This window comes from Aptenodytes forsteri, unplaced genomic scaffold (assembly GCF_000699145.1).
Source record: "Aptenodytes forsteri isolate BGI_AS27 unplaced genomic scaffold, ASM69914v1 Scaffold304, whole genome shotgun sequence".
Taxonomy (NCBI): domain Eukaryota; kingdom Metazoa; phylum Chordata; class Aves; order Sphenisciformes; family Spheniscidae; genus Aptenodytes; species Aptenodytes forsteri.
Window position 1 is genome coordinate 205,670 of NW_008794886.1, and position 9,293 is coordinate 214,962.

General features: G+C 56.7%; 2 protein-coding genes across 2 annotated transcripts in view; one reads left to right on the forward strand and one right to left on the reverse strand.

The window, feature by feature from the left end:
• The window catches only part of ARSA (arylsulfatase A), a 22,966-nt gene extending 18,323 nt beyond the window's left edge, over nucleotides 1–4,643 (forward strand). The window contains exons 2-9 of the mRNA XM_009274839.1: nucleotides 7–159; nucleotides 518–758; nucleotides 1,244–1,462; nucleotides 1,935–2,104; nucleotides 2,607–2,731; nucleotides 2,908–3,035; nucleotides 3,454–3,556; nucleotides 3,670–4,643. Of these exons, the coding sequence (XP_009273114.1) occupies nucleotides 7–159; nucleotides 518–758; nucleotides 1,244–1,462; nucleotides 1,935–2,104; nucleotides 2,607–2,731; nucleotides 2,908–3,035; nucleotides 3,454–3,556; nucleotides 3,670–3,971 (1,441 nt within the window). The 3' untranslated portion in view covers nucleotides 3,972–4,643. The remainder of the gene's footprint in view (nucleotides 1–6; nucleotides 160–517; nucleotides 759–1,243; nucleotides 1,463–1,934; nucleotides 2,105–2,606; nucleotides 2,732–2,907; nucleotides 3,036–3,453; nucleotides 3,557–3,669) is intronic.
• Nucleotides 4,644–5,148: 505 nt separating this feature from the next.
• ACR (acrosin) lies at nucleotides 5,149–8,365 on the reverse strand. Its single transcript, XM_009274841.2, has 5 exons — nucleotides 8,280–8,365; nucleotides 7,763–7,963; nucleotides 7,159–7,424; nucleotides 6,733–6,878; nucleotides 5,149–6,253 (listed from the first exon to the last, which is right to left on the reverse strand). The coding sequence occupies exons 1-5, from the start codon at nucleotides 8,348–8,350 to the stop codon at nucleotides 5,900–5,902; spliced, it is 1,038 nt and encodes a 345-aa protein (XP_009273116.2). The 5' UTR covers nucleotides 8,351–8,365; the 3' UTR covers nucleotides 5,149–5,899.
• Nucleotides 8,366–9,293: the final 928 nt, after the last annotated feature.

A 9,293-nucleotide genomic window follows, 5' to 3' on the forward strand; every position in this document is an offset into this window, starting at 1 on the left:
CCCCAGCTTCGTCCTGTTGCTGGCGGACGACTTGGGCTTCGGGGACCTGGGGAGCTACGGGCACCCTTCTTCTACCACGCCCAACCTGGACCGAATGGCTTCCCGAGGGCTGCGGTTCACCAACTTCTACAGCAGCTCCCCAGTGTGCAGCCCGTCCCGGTACGTCCCTCGCTGCTCCCGCCCCGCTGGTTGGCGACTGCTGAAGGGCCCCGGGGCGGGGTTGGAGGAAGCATCGAGGCAGGGCTTAGCATACAGCTAGGGAGCTGCAGTGCTGGGGGGAACGGGTGGTTGATAAATCTGATGTGTCCCAGGAGGCCCGAAGGTCTGGCTGCTCTACGAGGGGACTGATTGTGTGTCCCAGCAGACAGGGGAGATGGCAGTGGCAGCTGTGAGACTGGAGAGCCAAGCTGCTAGGTCCTGAGGAATGGGGCACCCTCTGTGGAGGTTGAGCACCACGACCTGTGCTGTGTCCAGTGTGATGCCTGTCTCCTCCCTCTCTTTCAACTCTCACCTGTAGGGCAGCCCTGCTGACTGGCCGGTTCCAGATGCGCTCTGGGGTTTACCCCGGTGTGTTCAACCCAGACTCACAGGGAGGCCTGCCGCTGTCTGAGGTCACTGTTGCAGAGGTGCTGAAGGCTGAAGGCTATGCCACAGCTATGGTTGGCAAGTGGCATCTTGGCCTGGGGATTAATGGCTCCTTCTTGCCCATCCACCAGGGCTTTGACCACTTCTTGGGGGTGCCCTACTCCCATGACCAGGTAAGAGACCTGTCAAGCCCTGAAGGGTGTCCCAGGGCTGGCTGGGGGGAGTGCCTGAAAGATGAAGCTTGCTTGAGAGCACATAGGCTGGGTTAGTGCTTGCCTGGGCAGATGGGTGTGGGTGGCTGCAGGCAGGGGAGATGGATGCTGGTGGGGAAAGCCCATCTCTGAGGTGCTCGTATGATAGGGCAGTTTTGCAGAATGTGGGTGGCAGTTGTGCATGGGGACATATGCCCTTTGTCAAGGGAGGGAGGGTCAGCTTCTGGGCTACAAAGAAACACCTGAATTACTGCCAGGAGAAAATGATGCTGGGGCAGCATGGTCCTTGGACAGTTCTAGGGTGGGCACAGACCCCTGGGCTTCTGGGAGTGGCTGCCCAAAGGGTGCCTGTAGGACCTGGTGGTGGGCCACTGTGAGACCCTGCTCCCCTCCTCTCATTGTCCTGCAACACAGGTAAAAGATAAAGTGTTATTTGTTCTCTCCAGGGCCCCTGCCAGAATCTCACCTGCTTCCCACCTGACATCAGGTGTTTTGGGACTTGTGACCAAGGCTTAGTGCCAGTCCCGCTGCTCTGGAACCAGAGCATCGTGCAGCAGCCAGTCTCTTTCCCTGATCTAGTGCCACTCTACAACAAATTCTCCCGGGATTTCATCGCTGACTGTGCCCGACGAGGCATCCCCTTCCTGCTCTACTATGCCTCCCACGTAAGAGAGGGGGAGGGCTGCTCTGGGCCCAAGAGTGGGGAAGGGAGCCTTTGTCCTGTGGGGAGAGCAGGGAAGCACCTCAGCTCCTGCAGCCCCAGGACTGTGCTGAGCAGTCAATACCTGCTCCTGGATGACCTGGGGTTGCTGTTCCCATGCCCAGGTCTTGTGGCAGCACCATTCTGATAATGTTCTTGGGCTGCTTCTTTCTAGAGCTTTGCCCGCTTCTCTGGGCCAGGAGTCCACCCGGGAAAACTTCCTACTCTGGGGCCCCACATCCTTTCCTGGGGCTCAGCTCCTTTATGCCATTTCTGAGAGATGTTTCTGAAGCCTGGGGACAAGCCTCCTCTCATCTCATAGCTATTGTCACATATCTCCATGTCCTAGCTGGGGTGCTCGCTGTCCCTGGGTGAATTGGGAACCAGATGCAGCTCTGGGGGAGTTTGCGTAGCAGTCTTCTCTGCCCTTTCTCCAGCATACACACTACCCCCAATTTGCAAGCCAGGAGTATGCAGGGCAGTCACGGCGTGGGCCGTTTGGTGATGCACTCTTGGAGTTTGATGGCTCGGTGGGACAGCTGCTGCAGGCACTGCAGGAAAATGGTCTTGCAAACACAACCTTGGTGTTTTTCACCTCTGACAATGGGTGAGTGGGCTCAGCAGGGGGGACTTCATCACTGATAAGATTCTGCTGCCATGGTATGGGGGAACTGGAAAGAGGCATAGGTTGGCTGGGGCAAAAGGGATGAGGTGTGGCATTGCCAGGTGAGACCCCAGTGACCTGAAGTGAGGCAAGAGGTTGACGCTGCTCTGGAGAGGACCCAGTGCATGATCACCTCCTTGTTCCTGTGACCCAGCTGTGCCCCTCCTCATGGGCAGAAACCTTACAGGGTTCAGGCCAAGAGCATGCAGCAGCCCAAATATACCCTGATTCCCTTTGTGTGTGGGTGGCATTGGTTTCTGGTGCCCTGCTTAGATGTCTTGCACACCTTGGCTTCTTCACCTGCCCCATGCCTCACAAGGCCGAGAAGGGTGGCAGTGTCACTTGCTGGCACCATGTCTGTCTTGTCATGGCCCCGTTGGCAGCATCAGGGAAGGGGTAACATGAACCTGTGAAACTGATGGTAGGTGGTTCTTCTCTCTCACAGCCCCTCCACCATGCGGATGGCACGTGGAGGCAGCTCTGGCCTTCTGAAGTGTGGGAAGGGCACAACATATGAAGGTGGCATGCGGGAACCAGCAGTGGCTTATTGGCCAGGCCATATCACTCCAGGTGAGACTTGGCACTGCTTGTGCCTTTTGCGTGCTGATGCCAGCCAAGGCAGGAGTGTCATGGCAGCTTGGCTGCCCCAGGACAAGCAGAGGGCAGGAGAGAAGTGAGGATGGCAGGGATGGGAGTGGGATCAGGTGCTTGAACCTTTCCTTGTGCCTTGGTCTGGTGGGTGACAGGAGTGACACATGAGCTGGCAAGCACCCTGGACATCCTGCCAACCCTTACTACCCTGGCTGGAGCAGCTCTTCCGAAAGTTGCCCTGGATGGCTATGACCTGAGTCCGGTGCTGTTTGGGTCAGGGAAGGTGAGTCCTGTGGGCTGGTTCAGCTGGCATTGTGCATGAAGACTGGGTGTGGGGCTGGAGCTGTGTGCCTGATGAGTAGAACCAGCTGGGGGTCAGGGGAGATCCATGAGCTGGGACCTTTTGTCTGGCCTGGGTCATGCCATGGAGTTCCTGGGCTTCCCCAAGCTGCTCAGCTCTAACACCTGCAACATATTGCCAAGCCAAACCCCCATGGCTGTAGTGGATGGACAGAGCCCCAGTAGCTTTGAGTAGGGAGCAAACAGGATGCTGCTGCTCGTCAGCTTCCCCCCTCTCTGGCCATGTTCTGGCTGTAGTACTGGGGCTTCTGTGTGACTCCCTGGAGTTTCTGCCTGGTCCTGTTTCAGGCTCTTCAGCCTTGTGGCTGCACTGGTGAGCTTAGCTCTGCTGCTTCCCACAGAGTCCCCGTCAGACGATGTTCTTCTATCCGCCGTCCCCCGATCCACTGCGCGGCCCCTTCGCTGTCAGACTTGGGAAGTACAAGGCCCATTACTTCACACAAGGTTAGTGCTGCCTCCTCTCCTCTGCACGGGCAGCTTTGTGAAGTCCCGTATGGTTTTGCTGTCCAAAGCTCAAAGAGAAAAAACTGAGCTACACCTAGGAGTTTCTTTTGCAGGTTCCTTTCACAGTGATACGACTCCAGACCAGGCCTGCCACGGGCTGACCCCGCTGACCCCTCACTTGCCCCCGCTGCTCTTTGACCTGGAGTCAGACCCAGCCGAGAACTATGATCTGCTGCAGAGTGGTGCAGGGCCGGAGATTCTGCAAGTCCTGAAGGAGATCAAACTGCAGAAAGTGCTTTTTGAACAGCGCATGGAGTTTGGGGAAAGCCAGATCAGGAAGGGCAGGGATCCCGCCCTGCAGCCCTGCTGCATACCAAACTGCACTCCTAAGCCTTCCTGCTGCCACTGCTCCTAGCCTCTTGCTGCTCCATCCCCTTCAGTTGCTCCACACTGGAACCCTATCCCAAACCCACCAGACTCCCCCTGCCCCCAACTAACCAAGCTCAGCTTTAGAGCTACCCTGCAGCTTTGGCTCAGTGACACCTCTGACTAATGGAGTGCTGGGGTAGCAAACTGTGGGCTGGGGAGATTACCAGCCCTGCTAGGAGTGTAGGTCAGTGGACCCTGTGCTCTGTGTTGGATGTTCAAGCTGAGGCCTTTTGACAGAAACCCTGACTTGTTCATGGAGGGACCATGATACAGCATCATCTTCAGAGCCAGAACAGCTCCGTTCAAACCATGATCAAGATGAAGCAAAGGGCATGCCCCAGTGTCCAGAGATCCCAACTCAGCTGGAGGCATGCTGTGCACCTCTGGGTGGGAACAGACCTTACCAGGGGCCAAGAGCACAGCAAGAGGAGGATGGGATGGATGGTCCTGGCAGCTTCAGAGGCAGGACCTTGTGCAGCTAGCGCAGAGGGAACATGCCTAGGTGGGAAGCAGCTGAGGGTACGCATGCTCAAGCACCTCAAAGTCCTTCATGACTCAGGAGGTGGAGATGTGGCCTGTGGTTGGCAGGCCTGGTCTTCTTGTAAAGTCTGTGAATACTGGGGCTCATCAATCAGGTGGGCTGCAACTGTATGCCATCCACATGACTGAAAGTGTCTCTCTCTTGCTTGTGAGCTAGTCCAGCTTCAAGTTCACTAGCGAATCGCACATGCACACAGCGCTCCCACCAGTAGCTGGCCCTAGACACTTGGTGTTTCCAACCGCTGGGTCCCTATGACCTGTGTTCCCTTCTGCCATTGCTAGCAGTCAGGCCTCTGGACCCACGCCCCCACCAGGTACAGAGTGGGGCCCCACAGAAAAGGATTTGGAATCGCTCTCAAAAAGAAGGTAGGACCGGCTGTGGTGATTAGGTGCAGGGCTCAGTCAAACAAGCAAACCAACCAGCAGTTTGCTTATGTGTGACTAGCTCCTTGATCCCCCTTCTCTCCATTTTCCATGCCTGTACATCCCCCTCATCTTCCTTGACTCCTCCCTTTCTCTGCCCTTGTCTCCTCCCAGACAAGGGACCTACCCCAGGTGATTCCCCCTCCCCCCCCCCCTGCTCCCCGGTTTGCCACATCTGTAACCAGATTTGTCAGGTGCTGTTAGGTAGGTCATCTTGGACTTCCATGGCATTACTGATGCGTTTTCCTGGGTACTGCTGTTCCTGCCAGATTCCTCTCCCAAAAATGACCCCAACTCTTCCTTCAATTATCTGTAAAGTGTGGCCACCTCTCACATCATTCCCCCTTAACTACTCGTGAAATCTGGCTCTTCCTCATGGCACTGTAACTCCTGTCAGCTTCTAACTCTAGTTGCTATGGTCAGCAATTTCTCTTGTCATACTCGGGAGTTTCCCATGGTCTGTTCAGTTAGCTAAGGCTTATGCCAGGCTCTAATCATCAGCTTGTGTGCCTTAATGCATACCCCCAAAGCTGTCTGCATGTCACATCATTTTTTCATATCTTCTTTCTAGCCTCAGTGTGCCAGTCTTCTCCACCCCATGGTAGTTCTGAGCAACCTCCTCTCTGACCAGGCACGGTTTCAGCCCTCTTGAGTGACTCTTTCCCTTTGTGCCCTACTGTCTACCTGCAGCCTCATTTTGCAGGTGCCAGGCATGGAAGTCCTTGCCTTGCACAGGAGACTGAATTGGACTGAAGCATGGTTAGCTGTGAAAATTGGCAACTTTATTTCAAGAACTAAGTCAACTTCAGCATTTGTGTGCACTCAGAGGAGCATGGGCAGGACAGAGCAGGCCTTTGACTCTGAGGCTGCCTTTGGATCAGCAGGCATTGCCCCAGAAGGAAATGGTTGTGGTATACTGCAGCCTGCACTGGATCCTGTTCATCCTGCTGCTCAAGCCTTTTTTCCCCTTAGGACCTGCAGGAGCTCCTGCACCCGAGTAAAGAATTCCACGAGCTTCTGGCGTGGAAATGGGCAGGGTGTAAACCTGCCCGATTGTGTTGGTATTGGCCTCTGAAAGGGGGTTGAGGTGGTGAGAAAATGACTCCATGCCCGTGATGCTGGAGTAGCCCTTACTTCTGGGCGCAATCCCATCTGTACCAGGATCCAGTCATAAAAGTGCTGAGTGGAGGTGTAGACTCCCGGCTGGTTTGCTCTCGCACAGCCTTTCCCCCAGCTGGTCACTCCAACAAGCCAGAAGTAGTCAGCATTGTTGTCTTTGCACACGAGAGGACCACCACTGTCACCCTGCAGCGGAGGAGAGAGGATTAAAGTGGTGCTGGGTGGCCACTGTCAGCACTGTGGCTGGCTCCTTCTCTCTCACAGCACCTGCTGGAGCTGTATTCACTGCTCAGAAAGGCTCTGCTCAGGTGCTGGAGCTTACAGAACCTTGTCTGGGAGGGGGTCGTGGGCCTGTAAGGTAGGGCTCTCTCATCTCTGCACAGTGATCCTGGATGTGTGGAAGACAGATGTTCCAGGATTGGGATCTGGACCTATGGGCTGCCAAGAGCACCGGATGGGCTTTCTGGGCAGAGTCCCAGGCCTCTGGGACAAGGGAGGCACTGGGCAAGGAGCTGCAGATGGGGAAGGGGAGGTGAGCCCCAACAGCGGTGGGGACCCAGCGGTGGGAGGGTCACTTGCCAGGCAAAGTGCGTGCCGGGGTGTGTTTGGGAGGTTGTGACAGGGCTGCCTGTGCTGCTGGGGGTTGACTTGTAGCATGCTCCTACCTGGCAGGTGTCAATGCCACCCTGCGGATAGCCAGCACACAAGTTGTGAGTGTGGATGGCCCCTCTATACCACCGGCTGCTGTTACAGAGGTTGACATCAATGAGACGGACCTTGGCCTCCTGCAGGACATCAGTTGATCGTCCAGCTGTGAGCACAGAAAGGAGTTAACACCCAGCAGCTCGTTGCCAGTTCTCCTCCCCTGTCTGGGTGAACCCCTTCCCTAGGGCTTGGCTTTGCATCTTGAGAGTCATTGTACCGGTGTTTCCCTTCTGTCTTGCTTTGGGTAATGGGTCAGGCCCATCTCTCTGTGGGCATACGTCCCCACGGCCTGACTCTGACTTTTGCCTCTGCTGTCAGGAAGCCCAACCCACCTCCCCAGTGTGCCAAGCTTGCACTCAGGACACGAGTACTTTTTGGGAACTCACATCTTGCAGTCGTGGAACCCCAACCACTGATGTAGCAGGTTGTCAGCTCTGACACTCTCAGCGAGGCGTCAGGCACACAGGCAAGCTGTATATAGTAGCTGCACTGGACAGGCTGGTCCAATTCTAGCAACGCAATGTCGTTCCTCTCCGAGATATTGCTATAGCGTTCGTGAACCAGTAGCCGCTTAATATTGCGCACTTGGGCCTCAGGGCCCAGCTGAGTCAACTGGGTGGCCCCAATCACCACGCGCCACATTGTGATGTGCCTGGAAGGCAGATGGAGAGAGGGGTCAGAGGGAGCGGAGCCATGTGCTGCAGCAGCCCAGCACTTCCCTGCCTTCTGCTTCACAAGGGAGAGAGGAAAGCAGTGCTACGGAGGGTGTGATGGCCCCAGCATGCCTTAGGCACAAGGAATGTCGAGCTGGAGGCTGCTAGGAAGCAGTGGCACAAGCCCAGCCTTCTCCTGAGCAGTCTCTCAGCTGGGCTCTGGTGTGCCCAGGCGCTGGACGTACTGCAAGGAAATGGGATGGGAGTAGCACGTGGTGCTGCGGACAGGGCACCTGCTAGTATTGTGGGGATATCCCCATTCCCTGGTCCTCCTTACCTGGCTTCGATGAAGCAGTGGGCTGCTGTGAGGACCCACTGTGGGCTGATGAGGGACCCTCCGCATATATGCCCCGTGCCTATTTTCCAGGGATCCTGGATGCTGACGATCCAGGGCCAGGCCCCTGGCTGGGCATCTGTGCCACCCACGACACGCGACATGCCGTAGTGAGAAGCCATGGGCCGGAGCCCGCAGGTCCCTCTGTAACCAGAAACTCGTTACTGTCCTGCTCGATGGCTTGCTGCTGTTCAGGCTGAAGGTCAGCCATCTTCCCTCCGCACAAGGTGTTGCATGGACAGCAGGGCCAGGGAACCCCGTGGGGCATACGTCCGTCCACCCCTGTTTCTGCTTTAGCCCCGTAGACAAGTTGTCCCAGCAGCCTGGGTGCTGGCAAGGAACTGAGGTTCCCACATGGGGTTCGGGAAGCTGTGGTGTGGCCACAGGGGACAAGCGGGCACCCTCCAGTGAACCCCGTAAGGGTTGCCCAAGCTCCCTCCCAGAGCCTTGGCCCACTTACCCACAGTTGTCCCATGTGCTGTGCGCAGGCCAGCACACGGCCAGCAGGACAAGGAGGGGGAGCAAATTCATCGCTGCCAGCGGCAGTTGGCAGCTGCAAGAACCAAGGGCTTGTCGCCACCAGTGCGGCAGCCAACGTAGTGCCCGCAGTAGTCACGTTGTCCACGGTGCCCTTGTTCCCGGGGCTGATGTCACAGAGTCATTGGTTCCGGGTGCTGGGCATGGTGGCCTCTCCGGGGGGGTGGGGCAACACAGGGGGTTCCAAGCAGGAGGGGAGGCAGAAGCTGGGATCAGACACCCCCAATAGACCCCTGCTGAATGCTCTGCTTGAGGGATGAGGGTGTGCAGGCCCCATGGCAGGCAGCAGCACCTGGCTACAAGCACTGCCTGCTAACAGCTAGCAGGAAAAAAACAAGTGTGGCATCACAGCCTCTTTGGGAAGTTCACTGCGACCCTGCTCTCTGCAGCCGTTTGCCACCAGGTCCTTCCCAAAAACCATACACCAGAGAACATAACTACTACAGGCAGTATGCACGTTTGGGTGTTGAAGAGCCAATCTGTTTACAGCTGCAGCAGGCAAGCAGTGATGTGCAAGTGGGACAAGTCCAGCATACCTACGTGGTGCACACTGTATATATGCGCCCACCTTGAGTGCACACATGCTGGCACGTCAGTTTGTGTGGTGCACTCTGCGTATGCAGGCACCCTGTGTGCACTATGTGTGGGTACACTCAGTGTCTGGGTGCATTCTACATCTATGTACACACACTGTGTATGCACACTGTACACATGCAGTGTGGTTCAGGTGAGCCTGCGAGCCTGCATATGCGTTCACAGGGCTGTGTGTTGGTGCGCAGTGTGTTGCGGTGTGTGCATGTTGGTGTGCAGTGTGTGTGTGCGCGCGTGCGTCTGTGTGTGTGTTGGGGGGTGTGTGTGTTGGGGTGCACTCAGTGTGTCCGTGTCTCCGTGTGCAGCCCTGCCTGCCCCCGCCCCCCCGTGCCGTTCCCCGACGCCA